This window comes from Gopherus evgoodei, chromosome 1, assembly GCF_007399415.2.
Source record: "Gopherus evgoodei ecotype Sinaloan lineage chromosome 1, rGopEvg1_v1.p, whole genome shotgun sequence".
Taxonomy (NCBI): domain Eukaryota; kingdom Metazoa; phylum Chordata; order Testudines; family Testudinidae; genus Gopherus; species Gopherus evgoodei.
The window spans coordinates 194,056,752-194,082,917 of NC_044322.1; the positions used below are offsets into that span (position 1 = coordinate 194,056,752).

Here is a 26,166-nt window from a genome sequence, read left to right on the forward strand (position 1 = left end):
ATGCAAGTACATGAATATTTCCATATAAAACTACACTGAGAATGTTACAGTGGCAATAAATACAACAGTAAGACCATGAAAAAAGCATTCCATGTGCTGTGATACCATAATACAGTACTGTGGACTCAAAAAAAATGTATATATCTATATTCATTCCCTGATGGTGCCTATGTAGCCAAAGTGACATGAATTAATTCTCCTTTTTAAACTTCAGAATCTATATCCCAAGATTTTCAACTTCTGACAAATTAATTTAAAAAGTCTGTGAATTTGCCTTTTAAAACTATCAGACATTACCTCTTTATCCACTGCAAACCTATGATGGAGTCCAACCCACAGATGGTAGCAAAGATTAGATAGGAGCCTAATGCAGAGGTCACCAAGCTGCTTTTTCCTTGTGTATCAGTTCCCCTCAAGATAGATGTATGGTTGGATGCTCTTCGGGCCCCACTTGCACCAGGTGCCAGCCATGTTCCTCTCATCCTTTTATCTCTGTTCGCTTTCTCTCTCCATACCTTGTTTCTTCTTTTAAGCATATTTGCCTTTTGATTTATAAAATTTTGTTTGGCTCTTTCTGGTATTTTTGTCCCCCCTCCTATCCTGCCTAAAGAGCTATGTGCTGTGGTGCTCGGGTCCCTTGGAGCCACAAGGAGCTAAGATGAGAAGCAAAGTTTGAGCTAGCTGAGCCTGCAGCCTTAGACACTTAAGCTGCTCCCAAGGACAGCTGCATTAGAAAGGCAGGAAGTGAAGACAAATTACTTTTGAGAGGCAGCCCATTGCTTTACCTGCAGCTGAAGTATTTCTGCAGTGGGAAGAAATAGGTGGATCTGGAGCGCTAAAGCCGTCCACATCCCCACTGCTGTCTTCCTCCTCTGCTCAAGGTCCCATTTGGAATGGCATTGCACCCTCCAGCTTTCAAAATGCTAGCCTACAGCAATTCTAATTGAGAATCCCAATGAAACTGAGATAAATTAGTTCAGGAAAATCTTGGAAACATTTCCAAACTCCCATGGGGCATGCTAGAATCCAGGCAAATCTACACACATTCAGAGTGGTCAGATCAAAGCCTACTGAAATTCTGAGAAACTGGACTTTCTAGTTTTCTTGATAATTATGTTAGAATTCTATCAAGTCACTATTGGTGCTCATAAACCCAAAGAGAGAACTACTAAATTAATTCTAAAAGCTCACATTTAGCTTAGAAACATAATGGAGCAACGCCCCACTCCAAATCTAAATTATAATCCAAACAAACCTGTGTCAAAGTATTATCAGATGCTTGGATTCCAAAGTAACCCTTAACAGAAAAATTCTTTGAATTCCTCCTTTGGACACTAATGCACAATCTTCCAAGATTTCATGTAAAGGCTGTGATTACAGCAAGCAACTTCTATAAGATACAGGCCTACATTTTAAAAGCAAAAATGATTTGGGGTACTCAATTTGACAAACTTGAGTGCAGCCTAACTTCCAGAAGGTCCTTCTGAAAATCAGGCCTCTTTAAATAAGTCTCAAGTTCAGCAACCACAAATTGGGACATCCAAAAACATTAGTGAAAACACACAAAGTCTAAGTGGGCTACGATCGATCGAAATATCTATCTATCTAATCTACCTGTAGTCCGTCACCATTAAGATAATATTTATTAAGCTGAGTTTCAGGCACAAAGCGCACAAGAACTTTTTTTTTCTTCCAAAAGCTTTCTACTAAAGTAGAACTTTCTACGGTGATGGTTTTCAAACTGCGGGTTGTGACTCACTACTGGGTCACGGAATGGAAGGCACTGAGTCACGGCGGCTCTCATCAGCACCACCGACCAGGCCATTAATAGTCCCGTTGGCGCTGCTGCCCGTCTAAGACAGGCTAGTTCCTACCTGTTCTAACCCAGCACTGCGGCCTGGAAGCAGGCAGCATCAGGTCTGGCTCCTAGGTGCAGGGGCCATGGGGCTCCATGCGCTGCCCCCGCCCCGAGCACTGGCTCTGCACTGCGGAGCCAGTGCCTGCAGGTGAGAGTCACCTAGAGCCGCTTGCGCGCCTCTGCCTAGGAGCTGAACTTGCTGCTTCCGTGGCACAGCATGGTCCACAGTGCCAAGACAGGTGGGAAGTCTGCCTCTGCACCCTGGCTGCGCAGCTAAGCAGGAGCCATCAGAGGAAAGCCCTCGCCCCAAACCACGCCCCAAGCCCCTATGCCAGCCCTGAGCCTCCTCCCACACCCTGAACCTCTCGTTCCTGGCCCCACCCTGCAGCCCGCACCTCCACCCTCTGCCCCAGCCCTGAGCCCCTCCCAAATTTCTCATCCCCACCTCCACTGGATCACGGGCATCAACAATTTTCCTCAACTGGGTTGCCACAAAAAAAGTTTCAAAACCACTGTTCTATGGTATACTGCAGGAGTCTCAAACAGGCGGCCCACGGGCCCACCATAAGTGCTGAGTCCGTGGGTGCTCCAGGGCTGGAGCACCCATAGGGAAAAGTTAGTGGGTGCTTTGCACCCACTGGCAGCCAAGCTCCCCCCTCTTCCACCCACCCCACCACCTCCTCCTCCCCTCCTGAACACGCCATGTCCCCGTTCTTCCGCCTACCTCCCAGAGCTTCCTGCCCAGCCGCTGCCAAACAGCTGTTTAAATGCTCCGGGAAGGGGGGCAGGAGAGGGAGAAGCGGGAACATGGCATGCTCAAGGGAGGAGGCAGGGAAGAGGTGGGGCTGAGGATTTGGGGAAGGAGTTGGCATGGGGCAGGGAGGGGGCGTGTTTTGTCATTTGAGTGAGATGGTTTGGCATTCTGCTTTGGCTGCTGCCTGACGAAGGTGGAATGTTTGCAGCTTTGCAGATGAGTGATTTTGGTGGAAAGTTCTCTTGAAGGCATGGGTTGGATTTACTTTTTGTTTACTTGAATCAGATCAATGTGCGTCTATCCCCCACGATCTCAGGACAGCACCACCTGCCTCCTGTTACAAGACATGCTCACATGCAGCACATGCTCCCTGCCTGCAAACTGCAGCTGGCTGCTGCCTGCCCCCTCAGCATTTTCATGCTTTTGTGTACATGAACTAGGAGGCTCTTCCCCCACAGGAACGGTTACAACAGAACATCACCTTGTGGAAGTTAGTGTCCTCTTTGCTTTTAATCCCAGCCCAGGTGCTCAGAGCTGGGGAGTCTCAAGGACTGCATCCTGCACATGTTGCCATACCTCTGGCCCCAGAGCCCTAGACTACCTTTAAATCAACAGACAGGAGTCATAAGAGACTTGACCACAAGAGCCTAAACTGAGAACAGCAAACTCCTATCATGTAACATCAGTTTGGCTTTAAATCCTAGACTCAGGAGGTGAAAGCCAAGTGTCTTGCCCTGGCTCTCCATTTTCCCTTTCAGATCAAATCCCTCTTGGTGCCTCCAGAGTAGCTGGCGGGGCAGGCGAGCCAAGATATGTTCAGCACGACCCCACAGGTCTCACTTAGCTGTAGTAGTAGGGGGTTTTTTTGTTTTTTTTTTCCCATTTTTGACTGTACTTTTGTATCGTTGTATGAAAAGGTTTCAGTGATGCAGCCCTGAGGCCAATGTACTAGTCCTTATGTGGCTCATGTACTAGTCCTTATGGGGCCCTTGTGGTAATTTGAGTTTGAGACCCTTGGTATTCTGTGTATACTCTAGAGTCACTTTGGCTTTGGAAGAGTTAAGTGGAAATAAGCCAGCAGAGAGAGAGAGAAGGCTGCCGTGGCTAATATGCTACCAACATGCACCGTTCCCTGTACCCTTTAAAGAAAGAAAAAAAAAGACGTGGCATTTTTTCTGTACCTGAATGGGAGGAAAACTATGACAAAAGTTCAAGAAATCCTGCCTAAAATATTATTCTAATTAAGTGCAAATTTTAACAAACACCACCTGTTTACATAAGATCACATGTGGTATAAATGTACATATTGCATTCTTATCTGTGAAGAAAATGTGTTACCAATCTAGCTCTTCCTGCTAACATGTTAGGGATGTTTAATAAAACAGTTTACTTCAAAGGAAAAAAATGCTTCTATTTTTGAACATGGAATAAAGCCCAGGTTTTCAACAATAGTTATGAAAATAATTTTCCATCTAGGAGGAAGTAAATAGTGAAAGAATTTGTTTCTGCTGTCCGTATTAGAGCACAATAAGACAGACAAATATATAAAATTTATTACCAAGGTTTTGAGAGGAAAGAAAAAAACAGGAGTAGGGCTCAAAATGTGTAAAGATCCCTGGTCATATTTTGTCTAGCAAAGGCTGCTATTAACTGATAAAAGTAGAACGTATATGGACATTGTGAGACTTTGATGTGGATCGTTTATGTTGGTTAGTCAAGGCAACTGAGGTACTGTATAATAAAAACACAAGATTTTATTAGTACAGTTTACTAGAACATAAAATGGGCTTTCTATAGCCACAGAGTTATACAGAAAAGCTAACAGGCAAAGGAAAATACATTTTGGTTAGAAAAGTGCGTTAGTCAGTCATGACTGTGTTATGCAACTATTTGATACATTAGCAGTTACAGTCCCTCATTAACAAAATGATAGCAGAAATGAAAAATAACTTTCTGTACTGAAAATACAACATTTCCCCTTGCCCTACTCAGCAATCTATTATAAGCCTCAAGGGCTATCACTGACATTTTTATGAAATTTACTCTCTCATTGTCATGCTTTCAAGCACTTAGAGAGAGAAGATCATTTTTAATAATGCCAGCAGGCTGGATATTTGTCTACATAATATGAGATCTAGACCCTCCCTCCCAATTAGAGCATAGGGGAATTTAAGCACAAAAGAAGAAAATCCATTAGCATTAGAGATCTGTTTAAACCGCTAAGACATCGATGAGAGAACTGACCCATATGAATCAATGGAACACAAGTCTTACTTTCTATTACTCTAACTTATTTTCCACTGCTGTTCACTGCATATGAAATATTGATTAGCCATTTAAGTGTTCTAACATTCTTACAAGACCTACATTAGCAAAACAAGCGTAGCAAATTAAGCAGTAGTGTTGTATGGCAAAGAAAATGTAGTAGGCCAATGTCTTAAGATACTACTTCTTGCTATGGATAAATTAAAAAGCAGATGCCACCAGGACCTAAAGCAGGGGTAGGCAACCTATGGCACGCATGCCAAAGGCAGCACGCAAGCTGATTTTCAGTGGAACTCACAATGCCCGGGTTCTGGCCATTGGTCCGGAGGGCTCTGCATTTTAATTTAATTTTAAATTAAGCTTCTTAAACATTTTTAAAGTAACCTTGTTTACTTTACATACAACAATAGTTTAGTTATATATTATAGACTTATAGAAAGAGACCGTCTAAAAATGTTAAAATGTATTACTGGCACGGGAAACCTTAAATTAGAGTGAATAAATGAAGACTCGGCACATCACTTCTGAAGAGTTGCTGACCCCTGACCTAAAGAGAGATGTCAAAAAGGACATTAAACTCCAAGACATAATTATTACTGATAACCACATTCTGATGGGTTCCCCTGGGGTACCACTTGGAACTAGGGTAACAATGAGCCAGCCTGTCCCACCAGCCTGTGCTCCCTTTAACTGTATTGTTGTAACAAGCTGCAGACTCACTCCCGGTCTCACATTTTCACCAGCATACATACACATAGGGACACACCCAGCTGTTGTAACATGCAGGCTTTCTCACTAGCCCCTGCATGGGAAGACTTCAGCAAAGGAACTACCCAGATACTCAAGTGCACACCCCCTTCTGGAGTGAAAACTCAAAATTACACCACCCTGTGCCGCACAGAGAACGGTACAGCGCAAGCTCATGAAATTCGCTCCTTCCCTCAACGTGGTGAGAGAGAGATGCAACAGCTTATTGCCCCCTAGTTAGGAATTCTACACACTGGGTTATGACAAAACTAAACAAGTTTATTAACTACAAAAGGTAGATTTTAATTGATAATAAGGGATAGCAAACAGATCAAAGCAAATTACCTAGCAAATGACACAAACACACAAGCTAAGCTCAATATACTAAAGAAACTGGTTATAACTAGCACATTCTCACCCTAACTGTTGTTTTAGGCAGAGTGCAGAGGTTCTTGAAGGCAAGCTGCTCTTGCTTGCAGCTTAAAACTCTAGGTATTTCTTTCACAGGCCAGACATCTTTCCAGCCTGGGCTCAGCTCTTCTCCTCCTCCCAGTCTTTTTCTTAGATGTTTCCAGCAGTCATCTTGGGCGAGGAGACAGTGAAGATTGACCCACATTGAGGTCACTCCCCTGCCTCAAACAGCTTTTGCTTATGGTGGGAAGCCTTTGTTTCCAAACTTAGTTCCCACGCCAGTCAGTGGAAAAACACTGGTATTCCGAGATGGATTCCAGTACCAGGTGATTTAATCACATGACCCTACAGACATAACTCAAAGACTAATTGTAAGGTCCTCAGGAAGTCTTTCCAGAAAGGTAGGAGATGAGCATCTTCAAAGACCTATTGTTCTGTCTAATGGCTCTTCCTCATAGTGAGCCATCTAGACCGACTGCATTCTGTCTGGTGGGCATTCCCCTGGTGTAAATCACTGGTAATTGATACATAGTCAATATTCTTAACTTCAGATACAGAAATGATACATGCAAACAAATAGGATAATCATATTCAGTAAATCATTACCTTTTCAATGATACCTCACATGACCCATCTTGCCTAAAATACATCTTAGTTATGCCATAATCACTTCATAACAATATCTCAGTGAAGAATATGGGGCATAATGTCTCTCACATCTCATAAAACTATGGTGACATGGTTTCTTAAAGTACAGCTCAAGTCAAAAAGTTTTAGATCGAAAAATAAAAAAGGAACAGTTTAATCAAGAAGATCTGTTTCCTATGTATATTCAGTTATATTTGTTAACTTTAATAGAGGGAAAAAAAGATACAAATTTTTTACTGCTTTTTACTTATTAGCCCTGGTCAAATTTACAGGAACCAGATTCTACTTATTCTTGTGCATCAACACAATTACTGAACTACCAATTACTGAACTTTCCAAAAAAGTGTTCACCAACTGTGCACCTCTGAATTTTTGGACACTCAACTTGACACACCTAGGTTTTGATTTTCAGCAAAACTGAGTACCCACAGCTATACTGATAAAATGGACTACACACTTTAATAGGCATTTATTTTACCTGACATGGACTGGAATTGTATTTGGACATGCTCTTATGTATCTTCAGACATGTCAGTTAATGCAAAGGGAGATGGCAGATCTAGAAATTCTATCTAGTTGTATTAAATAGATATCCGGGTGTGCTCTCATCTTGAATATCCTGTACTTCATACAGAACTGGTTATCCTGTTTCAAAGAAAAGATATTGCAGCAATCAACAAGGGGCTCAGAGAATAGTTTCAAGAATGATTACAGGCATGGGAAAATCCTCATATGCAGAGAGTTTAAAAAATTGAGATTCATTTCCTAAGATAAGCAATAAAAGGGGACATGATATAAGCATATAAAATAATAAGTGGTAGAGAGAAGAGTGGTCAGGGATTTCTGCTCTCCCTGTCTCAGGAGACAATGAAATTAGAAGGTAGCAAATTCAAAACTGATAAAGTTAAAATGAGAAATTCATTTACACCTGCGTTTACTGAACCCAAGAATTTCGCTATATTCAAAAAGGGACTGGACATCAGCACCTTCTATCAGAGAGTCTGAATGTGCTTAACAAACATTAATTTACTCTCGCATCACCCTTGTGAGTGAGGTACAGTAACTCTCCACTTAGTGTCCTCTTGCGTAACGTTGTTTCGATCTTACGTCCCTGCTCCGTTACAGAACATGTTCATTTAAAGTTGTGCAATGCCCCACTATAACGTCATTTGGCTGCCTGCTTTGTCCACAGCTGGCAGTCCCCCTATCAGCTGCTCTATGCTCCCCCCAGCACCTCCTGGCCGTCGATAGACCCCATGGGTCAGCACCTTCCCCCTGCTCCTCCCACCTCCTGCCCACAGCAATCAGCTGGTTTGCGGTGTTCAGGAGGCAAGAGAGAGGAGCGAGGACTAGGTGTGCAGGCTCCCCCTCCCTCCTCTGCCTTCCGAATGCCATAAACCAGCTGAATGCCATGGGCAGGAGGCAGGGAAGGAACAAGGATGTGGCGTGTGGAATAAATGGGGAGGAGGTGGTGGGGAGAAGAGGCAGGTTACGGGTGGGGGCTTGGGGGAAGGGGTGGAGTGGGCAGGCCAAGGGTTGAGCCCCCCACCCCTGGTGCTTGCACAGTAGGGGAAGCTGCTGCTGCACAACGTGCTTCTCCTAGCCTATGACACCTTCCCTCCTTGCCTGCCTCATTGTCTGTAGTGCCAGTGGGCTGTGCCTGTGTGGGGTAAGGCGGGGGCACCTCCCATCGCTTAATACTCAGCAATGATGATTGTAGTATTAAATTGTTTATTTAAAATTGTTTAAAACTTATACCTGTACTAAATTGCTTGTTTAAAATGTATATAATGCCTTTTGTTTGGCAAAAAAAAATTTCCCTGGAACCTAATCCCCTCCTCCCATTTGCATTAATTCTTATGGGGAAACTGGATTCGCTTAATATCGTTTTGCTTAATGTTGCATTTTTCAGGAACATAACTACAACGTTAAGCGAGGAGTTACTGTACTATCATCATTTCACAGACGAGCAAACTGGAGGAAGAAACATTTAAGAGCCTGATTTTCAAACAATCATATGATTATGCATATATAAGATAGGCATCTTCATGCATTCATGACCAGTTAGGCGCATAACTCAACGTGTAACTACAAATACTTGGTGTGTACAATTGAGGTATTTGAATACATATAATTGCACCTGTTCTATTAAAAAAAAAAAAGTCAGGCACTACACTGATTTGTTGAAGGTGACACAAGGTTTGTGGCAGAGCTGAGATCAGGGCCCTGATTGAGTTTCATTTCTGAGCCTTTACCGACATCGTTCCTTCCCAATGCAATTTTTATTAGCTACTGATGGAACTGGAGCTGTTCTGTAATAATTTATGAATACTCTATGTTGATGTGGTTACTGGGATATTTACTGTATGACTATATTGGTTTAGTTTAACAGGGTGCTGTAAGCAAAAACATGCAGGAAACAAAAGAAAGGCTCAGAATAAGCCATCTTTCAGCAAACACTTAGAGGTTATTAAGGACTGTTAGCTTTAAAGGGTCTACCTCCTCCTCAGCCAGTCTGCAAATCCAATTTTGTCTAGAAGGGCACAGCCAACCTATGCAGAAGAGCAAACGAGTACAGCAAGTCAAAAAGTCTCTCTGAAGAGAAGGGGGTAGTTGTTCAGGGGAACCAAGTGCAGAGACAGGTAGAAGTGAGGCCTAAATAGGTTACTATCAGGGATGGCAAGCCTTAGGTAAGGTTGACACGCGTGTAGACATTAAAAATCCTCTCTAAATGCTTTATTCCTATTCCTACAGTACTTTGTTTTAAGAAGGGTGTATGGTCACTATATTCACTACGGTCAGACTCCTGAAAGGAAGAACTACAGGTGCCGACCTCAGTCAGACAGTCTAGATAAGATTGGTTGATTAAACAGGGTGCTGTAACCCAGGGCCCAATCTAAAAGGGGGAGAATTGTGGAATTCCACTCCAGGAGAGGCTAAGGCACAAAGCCTAAGGCCATGGCTACACTGGAGAGTTGCAGCGCTGGTGATGGGGTTACAGCCTGGGTGATGGGATGTACACCTGGTCTGCCTCGGGTGTAGCGATTTCAGCGCTGGTGATGCAGCGCTGGTCATCAAGCGTGGACACCAACAGCGCTTTTATTGGCCTCCAGGGTATTAGGAGGTATCCCAGCATACCTTTTCAGCCACTCTGCTCATCGTTTCACACTCCACTGCCCTGGGCTCAGGTGACCCGCCCTTTAAATGCCCCGGGAATTTTTAAAATCCCCTTTCTGTTTGCTCAGCCAGGTGTGGAGTGCAATCAATCAATCAATCACTGACCATGCTTCCATGCCCCAAACGAGCCCCAGCATGGAACAAACAGTTCCGAGCTGCAGGACCTCATCAGTGTTTGGGGTGAGGAAGCTGTGCAATCACAGCTGCGCTCCAGCCGTAGAAATTATGATACCTATGGGCAGATATCAAAGTCCTTGCTGCTAAGGGACCATGAACGGGATGCGTTGCAGTGCAGGGTAAAAGTAAAGGAGCTGCGCAGTGCCCATTGCAAAGCCCGTGAGGGAAATCACCGCTCAGGAGCTGCCCCCACGACATGCCGTTTTTACAAGGATCTGGATGCCATGCTTGGGTGTGACCCCACTGCCAATCAGAGGAGCACGATGGAGAGTTCAGAGCAGGGAGAAGTGGGGGAGGGTGTAGATGAAGCCGAGAGTGAGGCTACTGGGATGGAGGGAGACACCCTGGAGTCCCAGGAGGCATGCAGCCAGGAGCTCTTCTCAAGCCAGGAGGAGGCTAGCCAGTCGCAAAGGCCGGAACTTGTTGGTGAAGAAGAAGCAGAGGAGCGTGTTCCCAGTAAGCAGATTTTATTTTTCGGATGGAAATGTTTTGGGAGAGGAGAGTGAGGGTTATGGCTGCCTGCATGCGTGCCTATATGTGGAATAGCCCATTGATTTGGTCTATCACGTCTCTGTAATCGGCCTTGGTAATCTCTTGAAAAGTTGCAGCCAGAGCGTGGGCAATGTGCTTGCGCAAGTTTATAGGGAGAGCCACTGTGGTCCTTGTCCTGGTCAGGCTAACTCGTCCGCGCCACTGTGCCGCGAGGGGTGGGGGGACCATTGCTGCACACAGGCAAGCTGCATAGGGGCCAGGGCGGAATCCACGTTGCTGTAGAAGACCCTCCCTCTCTTGCCAGGTAACACGCAGCAGTGATATATCTGGCAGTAGAAAATCCTGTTGAGAATGTAGGGATAGTGTTCAGTGCAGGCCCCTGCTCTCTGCTTTCCCCAGCGCAGGTCCCTGCTCTCTGCTTTCCCCAGCGCAGGTCCCTGCTCTCTGCTTTCCCCTTTCCCCAGTGCAGGTCCCTGCTCTCTGCTTTCCCCTTTCCCCAGTGCAGGTCCCTGCTCTCTGCTTTCCCCAGTGCACAGAAACCCCAGTGAGCCCTCAGGCAGTTCCCCTTCCCAGGTGAAGTCGCAGCAGAAACACTCACCCCATTGCTCGCCATGCCTTCGCTGCCGTGGCCTCTTTGTGCTATGTTAGGTATGTGGGAATGATGCTACAAAAAGTCTACAAACTCCTTCACTATGTGATGATAAACAATGTAGCCTCTGTGTATTAAATGTTTCCATTTATGTTTTTTAAGTGACCTTGAATAATCCAGCACTATCACCGCCTGCCCGACGGTTACAGAACTTGAGGAAAAATCCTCGAAAATCAAAAGAAGATTTGATCAAAGCAGTTATGAATCAGTACGCCAGAGAGAGTAAGAAGATGCAGGAATGAAGAGAGAAAATGCATGAGTGGAGGCAAACACAAAGCAGGAGAAAGGAATTGGCTACCAAGAAAAGCACGAAGCAGCTGATAAGCCTCCTGGCTCGCCAAACTGACTGTATGCAGTCTCTCGTAGCCATGCAGGCAGATCAGTACCGTGGTAACCCCCACCCCTCCTAAAGCTCTCTCTCTTGTTCCCCAGTATTTGCACAAAACACCTTTCTCCAGCAGCCTGTTTCTTTCCACTCCCAGCTGCCCCCAACACCTGTACGATCACGTACCAGCCCTGATAACTACAACCCTTACCCTATGCACTCAACCCCCATCACGATGAGGCATATTAATCCTGAAGTGCAGCAGGCATTGAACAGCAATCCAAGCAGGACATATTCAAACCTCTGAATGTACAGTCCACCACCCTACCCCCCTGCCCTTTTATGTACTGTATTTTGAATAAATGATTTCTTGGCTTATAAAACATTTTTTATTATTGAAGAAAGTGATAAATACTGTACCCCAAGGGAAAAACGGGCACAGCAAAGGCACCAAACATTACTGTTGGCTTTCAGCCTCAAATTGCTCCCTTAAGGCATCCCTAATCCTTGAAGCCCTTTGCTGGGCCTCTCTAGTAGCCCTGCTCTCTGGCTGTGCAAATTCAGCCTCTAGGCGTCGAACCTCGGAGGCCCATTCCTCACTGAATCTTTCACCCTTCCCTTCACAAATATTATAGAGGGTACAGCACGCGGATATAACAGCGGAGATGCTGCTTTCCCCCAAATCTTGCTTCTTGTAGAGACACATCCAGCGCGCCTTTAAACAGCCAAAAGCACACTCCACAGTCATTCTGCACCAGCTCAGCCTATAGTTGAACCGGTCCTTGCTCCTGTCAAGCTTCCCTGTATACGGTTTCATGAGCCATGGCATTAAGGGGTAAGCGGGGTCTCCAAGGATCACAGTGGGCATTTCGACGTCCCCTACTGTGATCTTGCGGTCTGGGAAAAAAGTCCCGGCCATCAGCTTCCTGAACAGGGCAGTGTTCCGAAAGATGCGTGCATCATGCACCTTTCCAGGGCATCCTGAGTAAATGTCAGTGAAACGCCCACGGTGATCCACAAGCGCTTGGAGAACCACAGAGAAATACCCCTTGCGATTAATGTACTCTGATGCCAGGTTGGATGGTGCCAGAATAGGAATGTGCGTCCCATCTATTGCCCCTCCACAGATAGGGAAACCCATTTCTGCAAAGCCATCCACAATGTCCTGCACGTTCCCCAGAGTCACGATTCTTCTTAGCAGGGTGCGATTAATGGCTGTGCAAACTTGCATCAACACTATTCCAACGGTCGACTTTCCTACTCCAAACTGGTTTGCCACCGATCGGTAGCTGTCTGGAGTTGCCAGCTTCCAGACTGCAATAGCCACCCGCTTCTCCACTGGCAGGGCAGCTCTCAATCTCGCGTCCCTGCGCCGCAGGGTAGGGGCGAGCTCAGCACACAGTCCCATGAAAGTGGCTTTTCTCATCCGAAAGTTCTGCAGCCACTGCTCGTCATCCCAGGCTTGCAGGATGATGTGATCCCACCACTCAGTGCTCGTTTCCCAAGCCCAAAGGCAGCGTTCCACGGTGCTGAGCACATCCGTTACTGCACAAGCAATTTAGTGTCTTGCGCGTCAGGCGAATCAATATCATTGTCTGACTCCTCACTGTCACTTTGGAGCTGAAGGAATAGCTCCACTGCCATGCGTGATGTGCTGGCAACATTCATCAGCAAGGTCCTCAGCAGCTCGGGCTCCATTAGTAACAGAAATCGCGCTGCAGACTCTCAATGCGGCCAAACTGCTTGGAATGTGTAGCAAAGCACCACGGGGCGTTGGAACAGGAAGCGGAAAGACCCGCACCCTTCCGTCCCCTTCCCACAAGCCACAGCGCCAAAATGGGACGAGGTGCTCTGTGGGATAGCTGCCCACAATGCACCACTCCCAACAGCGCTACAAATGCTGCAAATGTGGCCACGCTGCAGCGCTGGTAGCTGTCAGTGTGGCCACACTGCAGCGCTGGCCCTACACAGCTGTACGAACACAGCTGTAACTCCCAGCGCTGCACAAATGTAAGTGTAGCCATACCCTAAGACATGAGAGGGAACACAAAATGCAGAGGTACAGATAGCCTTGCAACGAGGACAGCCAAAATAAGTTATTGCCTGGTTTAAAAAGGGATACAGCTTCCTTGGAAGAAGGATGGTTTTCTATGGCCTTGCATACAATAACTGATAAACAGATTGCTTATTAAACAGATTATGGACATGCAGTAAGGCTTTGCTTGCTGTACAGAAAACCAAAGAGGGCCCTAGGTATATTCTAATACTTCAGCTATACTTCAATGTATGGACAACATGAGCATTTGCTTTTGTATGAGTGAATAATCTTATATACTGCATGATAATTTAGGATAGATAGATTAGATTAAAACAATGCCAGCCATGTTAAATTGATGGCATTTTAGCTCAATCTATAACAGGTATTTCATGCTTAAAAAGAAACATGAATATCTATTTGTTCTAATCAGTGATCAGATCTCAACCATTCATCACTTTTCAGCACACACATGCTGAAAATGAAACAGAATTGAGCTGTGACTCCAGAGACTGGTTCCTTCCATTTAGTTATGTCATTATTCACCTGATACTTTGTTTTTTTGTGTGCGCACATGTGTTGCTTTCTCTCTTCTTAATTTCAACAGAGTAGGGAAAAAATGATTAAAATATTTTCTTAACAGTTAAATATACTGTACTTTAGACATATTTATAAAGTTCTACTTTCCAGAATTTTATCTTCAAAAGTCAATGCACCATTTACTAAATTTTAGTTTTTTACCACATGTACATAAACGTTATTTGCATCAAATAAACAGATTTAATATGATTTTAAGCAATTTTCTCCAACATAGACACCAGGCTTATGACTAATTATTGTAAAGGCTGAGGTTTTATCAGAGGTTGCAGAAGTCATGGAATCCATGACTTAAGCCCTGGCAGCTGGAAGCTGCAGGGTCCCGCCGGCTCCCGCAGTAGCAGGAAGCTGTAAGGTATCCCCCCACACACACACCTGAGGCAGCAGGCCCCCAATCTCTCAGTTGCTGCAGGGGGACCCCAGGCAGTTCCCTAACTGCCATGGGGATCTCTGCAGCTCCCCACTGTGGTGGTGGCAGAGGGATTCCCACAATGCTCCCCACCTCTGGGGAGGGAGGAGAGGTAAGGGGGACCCTGTAGCTCTCCTCCGCTGCTGGTGGCATAGGGACCCTGGAGCTCTGAGCTCCCATAGTTGGTGGGGGCCCCAGATATCCCAACCACCCTGCCGCTGCCCAATCCCTTCCTATTTTGTCAGGGATATTTTTAGTAAAGGTCAAGGACAGCTGATGGGCTTCCATGAATTTTTCTTTATTGCCCATGATTTATCTCTGACTTTTACTAAAAATATCCATGACAAAATCTTAGCCTTAATTATTGTTCATACTCTTTGCTCTGTAAGTGACATTTTCCAAGCTAATGATTTTGCTTTGAAAACAAAGGAAAACTATTCAGGAGTAAACATGAACAGTAAGAAATACTAGATAAAATAAAACTACACTTCAAAAACTGAAAGCAATGGAATATTTAAAAAGACCGATCTCCACAATATAAACACTCCATATGCTGCTATGTTGTCATCTCCTGTACTCTGGTTTTAAGAAGTGGTTTCATTTGTTTATATTTTGTGAAGGAAAGACGTGCCACATGACACTCATGTCTAAGTGAGAGACAGTGCAAGATCTTTTCCCCATAGAATAATCTTTTATAGGTGCACTAGACTGTGATCAAGATCCCATGGGTCCTGGTCTCTTCTCCTCTACCAAGCGCTATATTTTTATGCTGTTCACAGCCCTGCTTACTGTCCAAGGCCTCACATCCAGGGTTCAAGTACTCCTTGGCACAATGGGACCAAATTCTGTGTCAAGCACCCCTAAATCCTGTGGCAACAACCTCCATACTATACAAATTATTTAATTTGTATAAAATGTCTCCTGAAGCTGCAGAAAGCTTCGCAATTATGCCAGCGGCACCAAAACAGAGAAAGGGAATCATACAACATATTGCACCAATCCTGGAAAAAGATCCACTGTCTCATGTGGGGCCATAGGGCTGTGCATGGGGTGAATCCCTTTTCAGGGCTAGGATTTATGGACAACATGAATTTTGGCATCAGGCCACAAATCCTGTACTGTCAATCAGATAAAAAGCAACAAGTTCAATAAACTTGAAGATTGAGTTAGCCCACCGCACTCCGATTATGGTGCTGATCCTGCAATTAGACCCATGCAGAGAGGAGCATATGCCTTTGTCAAGTCCACTGAAGTCACAGGGGCTCTGTATAGGCACAAAGGCCCACCCTTCCCAACTACAGGATCGGGACCTAGAGATTTTATAATGGAAAGCTGAACAATTTTTATTCATTTAGAGAGGCTGTGATAGTTGACGGCTGTCACCATTTCATTTTTAAAAACACTGTTGGGTTAAAATATTTGTAGAAGTAGATTTGTCGTCTTCCCAGTAACTCCAACACCATCATAGATAACAAGAAGACAACTAAAAAACATAATTTACTTTTCAACATTTATGCTGTTTGCTTTCTGCACTTCACTTAATTTGATTAAGATAGACTAGTCAGTTTCACTTTTGGAGTCTCATCCACTAGCAGATTCCCAGCACTTGAGCTTTAAAGCAAAGAGCTTCCCCTCCAAATTATATGCATGGTAACCTTGTAGATAACCTCGTAAGGATAAACTAACACACTGTATATATGTGGTATTATAAAATTCAATTTTGTGCCCTCCACACATGGGTTTTGTCCTAGTTTACCATTTATGACATCCATCTTTCTTTTGGCAAAGCTATTGTACAGTCCTACTTTTGCACAATTGTTCTAAAAAGGGAATTAGTAAAGTTTGTTATTTCTGGTGTTCTTCAAATATTTGTTTTTAACAGAGAACTTTAGGAGAAGTAGAATACCAGAAGTCAATCATATTCAAACAAAATTTAATATTTTTCTAGTTGCTAGATCTTTTGAAACCCTCCATTTTTTTTGAAATTAAGCATATGCACCAAAAGCAAAAACAAATCCCAACTATTATTAAAGCCAGCTGTCTCTAATTAGATTTTTCTGCTCACGTACCAGTAGCACCACCTTGTGTTAGATACGCACAACTTATGAATGTTAAATTTACTGGTAAATAGAGCTGGGCAAATAACTGGGGTTTTTTTTTATTCAACAGCAGTTGTAAAAAAAGCTGAATAGATTCTGTTTGGGCTGAATGCACTGTTTTGCATTAGGTATTTTTAATAAAAGCAAATAAAATGAAAGGCTAGATTCACAAATGAAGAGGAGGTGGTACCCCTTATAACCATCAGTCCAGTGGTTAGAGCACTCACCTCTAGAACAGGGACTGGAATCCAGGTATGTTCTCTAACCCCTGAATATAGTCATACTCTCTTCTCCCCACCCCTGGCCCAATGGCTATTCAAGTATTTTATACTAAGAGGAACAGCTTCAACAGAATGAGAGTCCCATTCCACAATACTCTATAGCCTGGTAATTAGGATACTCACTGGGATGCAACACTTCGAGTTCAAATCCCTCCAGAGAAGAGATTTGAAATCAGGGCTCCCCATCCCATTTGAGTGCCCCAGCAACTGGCCTATTGTGCATATGGGTGGAGGAGGCATATTGTGATTACTGGGCCTAGAAGTTTACCCTAACAGTGAGCTCAACTGTAGAAAATCAGTGTGTGAACTTTATAAGAAGTCTCAATAACCACCTGTAAGATCAAATGGTGATGGGAAAAGGTGCAAAAGAAACAAAGATTAATTAGTAAAAACAAAAAGGGCTATGGCATAACTCAAAGACTTGTGTTAAGATAATGCTTGCTAAATAAGAATAGCGTAGAACTGGAAATCAATGAACTAAAACTGCTATGTCACAGATTAGGCCTACTTGATGGACAACATAGTGAGGAGATAGGCTGTTCTGCGCATTACTCCTTTTGGGGTTTTCACAATGTCTCTTTGTAAGAAGAAAATTAGCAGAGAGGAAAAGCTGACTAAAGTGATGCTGACTGACTGAAAGATAAGAGAAGGGGAAGGAGTGAGCTTCACAGTCACGTCTGCCATCCCCATTGTCTCCTAGGACCCTGGACCTGCTTCACTCTAATCCCAAATGAGGTCCTGACCAAAAAAGGTCAGAGAGAAGGAACCAGACAACACTGCCACCTCCACTGGTGGTACAAGTTTGCCAACTGTCAAAATGGCTGATAAGACTATGTATTGTCCCTGTGTTTCTCTAGCAATGAGGTTGCAAATGAAAGTCAACATCAGAGACAGAAGCTGCATTTTTTCATCTCTGCTGTTCTTTTCTCTCTCCTTTTGTATGTGCTTGTCTTGTTTTCTCCTCTAGGAAATGGGATCCAACTTTGTTTCCAAGAACAGCAACAGCTCCAACCCAGCTCAACTAACGCCTTTTCTCCAAAAAAAGGGCAGTTATCACCATCTTTAATACCATCTAAGAGACTGTCAAAATAAAAAAAAACGGGGGGGGAGGGTTCTCCTTCTAAAAATTTCTACAGTTTAGCAGAAAAGGAACAAAGGATATTTTTAAAATGCAAGTCTTATACTTTACATTTCAAATGCTTTCACTGTTTTGTCTTCATTTTCTGTATCTTTAATAACAGGTTAAAAAAGGATTTTTAATTATGTGCTGTACTGGTACTAAATAGGCTAAGGTTTCTGTATACCAAACCCTGAATTTTGTTTGACACTGTCTAATGTTGGACAGTGGCTCAGTTATATTAACACCTTTGACTCATTAGTCCCCTTTATTCCATCTAAATGAATATAACAGGCAGCACCACCATCACCACCTTCTCTTCCAGTAGTTTTGTGAACAATGCCTAAATCCCCTTGTGAATCTAACTACAAAAAATATCAAAGTGTTTCACTAGGATAGTGTCAAAACGAACCATTTTGACATTTCTGAAACTACATTTTTTGTTTCAGACAAAACAATTCACTGAAATGAACCCAAATGTGCATATTTTGGAGAAAAATTCAGCTGAAAATGTTTGCCTAGCAGTATTGGTAATATAAAATATAAAGAGCCATTTATAAAAATAAGCGTATCATCACTGCATAATGCCTGTACTGATGCTTTCACACAATATACCACACCAAACTGCCTTGAAGCTACTGTATCAATGGAAACAATACCAAAGTATTAAGTACAAAAATACTACGTCATTCGTTGAACTTCTCTTCTTTTACTGAAACAAATGTGAATAAGCTGAACTTACAACGGCCTAAATATGAGATGACCAAATGCCACAAATGTAATTAGAGTATTCATGACATTCAGTTCAAGACGAAAGAGAACAAAGTTCTGAATAAGCTCAAAATAAGAATTAGCCCCCTAACACCATAATACTTAGACTGATGTGTAAAAATACATCAGTAATACCACAATGCAGTACAGCAACTGTAATACTGTGTAGGCAGTCATGGGGTAAGAGGGAAGGTCCTCTCATGCATCAGTATCTAGTTAAAAGGCAGGAAAAAATCTTAGTTTTCTCAGTGGAGAGATGCAAATGGCAAGGTCCCTCAGGGCTCTGTAATACGACCAGTGCTGTTCAACATATTCATAAATGAACTGGAAAAAGGGGTAAACAGTCAGGTAGCAAAATCTGGAGACAACACAAAATTAAACAAGGTAGTCTGCTTTGGACTTAACTGTGACGAGTTATGAAGAGATCTCACAAAATTGAGTGACTGGGCAACAAAATGACAGATGAAATTCAATCCTGATAAATGCAAAGTAATGCATATGGGAATACATTCCCAGCTATACATACAAAGTGATGGAGTCTAAATTAACTGGTACCACTCAAGAAAGATCTTGGACTCATTTTGAATAGTGCTCTGGAAATATCTGCTCAATGTGCAGTGGTTGTCAAAAAAACCCTAATAGAATATTAGGAACCATTAAAACAAAATTGATTAGGGGTGGAGAACAGCTTCCATATAAGGAGAGATTAAAAAGACTGCGACTGTTCATCTTAGAAATGAGACAACTAAGGGGGTTATGATAGAAGTCTATAAAATCATGAATGGTGTGGAGAAAGTGAATAAGGAAGTGTTATTTACTCGTTCACATAACACAAGAACCAGGGTTTTCCAATGAAATTAATAGGCAGCAGGGTTAAAACAAACATAAGGAAGTACTACTTCATACAATGCATAGTCATCCATGGAACTCCTTGCTCAGGGATGTTGTGAAGGTCAAAAGTATAACTGGGGTAAAAAAAAGAATTAGATAAGTTCACAGAAGATAGGTCCACCAATGAGTCTGAGCTAAGATAGTCAGGGATGCAACTCCATGCTCAGAGTGTCCCTAAACCTCTGATTATCAGAAGCTAAGACTAGGTGACAGGGGATGGATCACTCAATAAATTGCCCTGTTCTGTTCATTCCCTCTGAAGCATCTAGCTCCGGCCCCTGTGGGAAGACAGGATCCTGAGCTAGAAGGACCTCTTTTCTGACCAAATACAGCCATTATTATATTCTTTTGTAATGATACTAAAAGAGGTGAAAAAGGCTGAGGGGGGAGAATTATCGTACTAATCTGAATACATACAACATTTAATAAGTTAAAGATTAGTAGTTAATCATTTATTCATGTTACTTACACTAATATAGGCTTCCCAGATATCCTAGGATGTCTTAGAACTTCAGTCATGGTCTCTTTCGTTTCTTCCATTCTCTCTGTGTCACTGGAATCCACAACAAATATTATCCCATATGCCTCAGCATAGTAATTCTTCCAGATGCCTCGTATTCGTTTTCCACCTCCTAAGTCAAAGATAGTGACTTCAAACCTTCCCTGTTTAAGGTCAATTTTAGAAAATCCAACTGTTGGAGCTACATCTTCAGGAGACTCTGTCAAATCATAAAGAAAACATTTTGTGAAAGATTCTTTTAGCTATAACAATTTCATTTATTTTATGATTTGTATGTCAAAATTCAGGGTCTAAGCCCATACAACTAAAATGGCCATTTTGCCTCTAATTACATTTTTTAGATGGAAAACAAGTTTGCAACCTTAATTCCAGATTAACATGTGCTTCTGTATGAGAATTACCTTGTCTTTAAAAAAAAAAAAACGTTTAGACCCAGGAAGGCACTCTTGGGAATTCCTCCCTGTGGGGTACCCTCAAGCCCTTTCACCACCACCCCTCCGGGGAAGAGCTGAGAAAGAAAACAAAGGAAATCAGCTGTTGCCACCAGCTAATTAAACAATATATGCACAAACCTTTTAGGACCCAAAAATCCTAATCCTGTGCTTTAAAAAGGTAAATTTTATTAAAAACAAAAAGAAAAGAAAATACATCTGGAACTTAGGCTATTGATAGATTTAAAAAGAGCAAATACAATAATTAAGCATCAAGAATGGTTTTCTTGAATTCCAGCTTAATGGTTACAAGCAAAACAAAAGCATTTGGGGGTTAGCACAGAGAAGTCCACAAGCCATAAAGAAATAAAAAAGATAAACCTAATTGCATCTTCCCAGACACTTCTTGATGTACTTATATCTGGGGTTTCAAATGAGTAGTGTCTAGGCATGATTTAATGATTTTTCATACCTCGCGCAAGCTTTAACAGCATAGTCCAGCCCTGCCCCTGCTCTCCGGGAGAACTACCACAAACAGACAAAAGGGGAGTCTTGTTTCAATTTTAAAAAAGTTCTAGCCTTTTCATTGGCTCTTTTGGCTTCCTTTTTCATAGAATAGAATATCAGGGTTGGAAGGGACCTCATGAGGTCATATAGTCCAACCCCCTGCTCAAAGCAGGACCAATCCCCAGACAGATTTTTGCCCCAGATCCTTAAATGGCCCCCTCATGGATTGAGCCCACAACCCTGAGTTTAGCAGGCCAATGCTCGAACCACTGAGCTATCCCTCCTCCCTTTTATCTATGCATGCAGTCAGACTTTTTAACCCTTTACAGGTAAAGCAAGTATAGAACAGTTACCAAGCTGGATTTGATAGCTAACTGGCTGGCTGAGTGCACATAAAAGGGAGCTACCCTTCTTCTCACTTTCCAGCTCCTCCCTTGGAGGGAGCTAATTAGCTTTCTGTGCACTGCTACATGGAGCCAGGCAACAGAGGGTTGTGGAGCAACAGCTGGAATCCAGCTTGCAACCAGAGAGCAGGAAGAGTCAGAAGCAGCAGCCTGAAGAACTCTGCAGCAGCTGAGGCTTGTGAAACTAGGATGATGAACCACTGAAATGGATACAAGCACCCTCCCTCGCTGGCACAACAAGGAATGGCAATTCTGAGCCAGACCACTTAGACATCATCATAAGAGCCAAGACCCAGACTGCACAGCCAGGATAAATGGAAAGTATAGTGAAAACATGTTATCTTCAAAAACAGCACAATAGTATGTGTTTCTGGGGGAGACACAGTGAGAACTAAGGGTATTTTTCATGATCGCAGAACAAGTTAATGTTGATGCAGAATTTTAGAGGCTGCCGCCACAGAATTTAGTCCCATTGTACTATGAAGTTCAGAGGGCCCAGATTATGATGGACAGTCTTTTCTGTAAAACTTTCCTGGCTGCAGACGCCTCATAGCAAGTTTTTGCCCACTGTGCTGGTTGGTCCAGCTGGTTGAGAGTTCTGCAAGTTAAAATATATTAAGGTGCATATATTTGGAATACACGTTGTCATAAACAGATGGCTAAGGGTTAATGTCTCTTTCACCTGGAAAGGGTTAACAAACAACACCTGACCAGAGGACCAATCAGGAAACAAGATTTTTTCAAATCTGGGTGGAGGGAAGTTTTGGGTGTGAGTCCTTTGTTCTTGGTCTGTTCTCTTTCTGGGCTCTGAGAATGACCACAGGAATCTCCAGGCTCTCTAATCTTCTGTCTCCAAGTTGTCAGTACAAAGATAGAAAGACAATATAGGCTTTTATATTGTTTTTTCTGTATTTGCAAATGTGTAGTCTGCTGGAAATAGTTTAAATTGTATTTTTTCTGGATAAGGCTGTTTATCCATTTTCTATAAGCTAAAAGACCCTGTATTGTTGACCATCTAAACTGCAGAGATAAACCTTTTACTTTTTCTGTCCCTTTTATTAAAAGTTTTGCTTTTGAAGACCTGTTTGGGTTTTTTTCCCCCTTGTTGAAGCTGGAGGGAATTGAGTCTGTACTTAACCAGAATAGAGAAGGGGGGGGGGGGGAAGGGTGGAATCCCTTTGTTTAGATTCACAGAGCTTGAATCTGTATATCTCTCCAGGAGCCCAGGGAGGGAACACTTGGAGGGGAGGAGGGGGAAGGGAAATGGTTTATTCCCCTTTGTTGTGAGACTCAAGGAATCTGGGTCTTGGGATCCCCTGGGAAGGTTTGGGGGGACCAGAGGGTATCAGGCCCTAAAAATTCCTGACTGGTGGCAGCGCTATCAGATCTAAGCTGGTAATTAAGCTTAGGGGAATTCATGCTAGTACCCATATTTTGGACACTAAGGTCCAGATTTGGGAATTATACTTGACACACGTGCATTACAATGCACTCAATTAAAATTATGTTCACCATCCGATAGTATTAATGACCCCCAAGCATAACTGAACAATTAGCTACTATCAAACCTGAAAACTAATTAAATGCACTCTCCACCACGAGGTCAGTTGAAAAAAACAAATGTGACATTTCTAGGTCAAGCTGTTTTCACAACAAGGCATTAAGAAACTTTCAACGGAGTCAGAATCTCTTAATATGGAACCCTATATTGGAAATACCTAGTCCGGTTTTTTTCCATCTTTCTAGAACGAGTTTATCCTGGAAGAGGACCTTTCTGTCAAATTTCGAGGCAAATTAGTTTGTTTTGCTGATGGAGGTGTTAGTATCAGTGCTGAAACAATGGCAGATTAAATATCAACTATGGATTCACTGTCTTTAAAAAAAAAAGATCCAGAAGAACAGACTGGGGGGGGAAAGTCTTCATAACCTCATTTACACCGGATAAACCCATTGATTTACTGACCCTCAACTAGCATTTTGGGGCAGAGTGTGTCTTTTCATACCTGTTAGTATATTGTGTAGCACACCCTAGATGCTAAATTAAATGCACACAGCTGGAAAAACTTTTCACCATCTCAAACACAAAGATACACCAAACATTTGTCTTTAAAAGCATCAATTTTATCCGATTCCAATTATGGCCTGCAGGCATGTGCATTAGTCAGTGGAGAGGAGCAAGAGAAAATTCCAAAGCCAAATGAGCTGTTGCTCTAGAAAATGTCTAGAAAGTTGCTTTCTTGGATATAAATGAGGATATAAAAATATATCATTAGAACCATCCTTTGAGTTATATACACATCATTTCCTTCTTCTAATTCCTTTCCTAATTATACTGACGGTCAATATCATAAAATAGGTTATACTTATAACATTGACTTTACATAAAGTTAACTGATGTATGCACATTGTGGTATATTTCATCAGAAAGCAATTTCTGTACAAAGAAATCAGATCTATTGATTTCTCTAACCTATGCTAATAAGTGAAATGTCTCATTAACCAGAAGAAACACTTTACATCATTGCAATTATTCAAATGAAATTATGAGCCAGAATATCAGTCCAAAAAAAAAGCTGGAGATTTTTTCTCTCTCTTTCTGTCACAAAGCTGGCAATTTATAGTCAGCTCCTTCTCTAACAGAAACAGCTTCTTACCCTATGAGGAAAACTATATATTGCGTGTGCCAGAAAATGAACGACTGAAAAACTACTCACATTCTAAAAGACATGCATGGCCATCAGACCTGAGCATGCACCCTCACCCAGAGCAGATGTACACACGAATCGTGATTGTGCACACACTTAGCCACACAAATCCCAGATGCAGGTGCACACAGACAAACAGGGCACATGCACTTAGGTTCTCACCTCCTTGAAAATTTAGGCTTGGAATTTTAAAAAAGCCCAAGGTAATTATGTGCTAAACTTCCACTGAATGTAAAAGGGAACTGCGGGCCTAATTCCCTTCAGATCCCTTGACTCACTCGACTAAGGTTTGAATTTTTACGATGGAGTCATTTGCCTATATTCTCAAAGCAAGAAGCCCAAATAAAAGTCATTTTTAAAAGGGACATCATAAACTCAGGTTGGTAGAATGAGGGGGGAATTCATTTCTGTCTCAAAGTGTTATACATCATATAATGACAATTGACACATCACAGTTCAGGGCAACTGCACCCATATTCCCCTCTATGGCCCAGAAGGAGCACCAACAGGCCAGGCTCCTCAGCTGTCACCTCTCTTGAGTGGATTCACATGTTTCTCTCCCTCTTGATGGGGGTACTTTAAGGCTGTACAGTTCCCTGACTATGCTGTGATATCTACACCAAAAGACAGACTGCCTACAGAGGCCTGTTTTTCCATTTCTTCAAAGATAATTACACAATAAAATTGCCACAGTTCTAAGTTACCACACAGCCCTTTATAAGCAAGCATATTTATTCTTAAGGTGAAAGCATTACAGAGAAAAACATAAAAAACAATAAAGGAACCTGCAAGCATGCTAATGATCTTACCAAGGATCACTCCCTCACTCCAAAAAGGGTTCTGTTTGGTTATTAGTCCTTCCAATCCCACATAGGGGTTTTTTCTTGTGGTCACAAGTTCACCACAGCTTCAGCTCACAACCAGCTGATGTCTTATGGGGCATCAGTGGGCTAGAGACAGACTTCCTACTTTTCCCTAAGGACTGGGAGCCCCACTTGGACGTGAGGCCCTTTCTGTTTGCTGGATCAGAAAGAAGACCCTGAGTCAGTTTTAACTCAGGCTATTTACCCAAAATTCCTTTGACTGTTGGTCCCTGGAGAATTCAGTATGAACAAGCACAGGTAAGCCTCTTTCCAGTGACAGAAGCTATCTGGAGGTGTTATGCCCTGAGTGAATGTGCCTAAGCACTTCCCCACCTCCACCATTTTTAGTTCCTGGAGAGTGGTAGTCCCTCCTCCCGCATGTAAATACATACAATCCCTCAATAGGACATTGACATTTTCATTTGTAATACAATCAACTCCTAAAATACTTACACTTAATTCAATAAAGTTTGTCTAGGACACTGTCATAGTCACCACAACACTTAAGAACACTATAACTGAAATAAGATCTTTTCCCCACAATGTATCTCTCTCTGCTTTTGACAGCAATTTTTTGTCATCTGTTTCACTCCTTCCTTTGTGCAGTCAGTTTTGCCCTTGCTTGGAATACCCATTTAAACAGAGGAACAAAAAACCCCTTTCTAAATCCTTTTAAAGAGATGTAAGAATTGAGGTCATATCATTTAGGATTTTTTTAAGTTGGTCATTTTACAAAGAGGTTTTAGGTTGATCAGCATATTTAGTCTTAAAACACTTAGTTCAGAACTTCATATAAAGATTTACTGCTTACCTCCTTGGATTCCTTTCACTGTAGCAGTTTTACCAGCATTATCAAGTCCCACCATCACTAGTGTCACCTTCCTTCAGAAGAAAAAGAAATAGAAAAAGATATTGAAAGGCTTTTTTTCCCTACTTGAACATTGTGTTGGACTTTTGCAAGTATTTGAATGCATAAATAACAAAGTTACCACAAACCTGTAAAACCCAATAGGTTTCAAAATATCCAGTACCA

At 42.6% G+C, this 26,166-nt stretch overlaps 1 protein-coding gene across 6 annotated transcripts in view; it reads right to left on the minus strand.

Moving 5' to 3' along the window:
- The window catches only part of ARL13B (ADP ribosylation factor like GTPase 13B), a 98,180-nt gene that overhangs the window by 63,540 nt on the left and 8,474 nt on the right, over positions 1 to 26,166 (minus strand). For all 6 annotated transcript variants that reach the window (XM_030581595.1, XM_030581586.1, XM_030581623.1 and 3 more), the window contains exons 3-4: positions 25,945 to 26,015; positions 20,173 to 20,422 (exon numbers count right to left, since the gene is read on the minus strand). In XM_030581595.1, the coding sequence (XP_030437455.1) occupies positions 20,173 to 20,422; positions 25,945 to 26,015 (321 nt within the window). The remainder of the gene's footprint in view (positions 1 to 20,172; positions 20,423 to 25,944; positions 26,016 to 26,166) is intronic.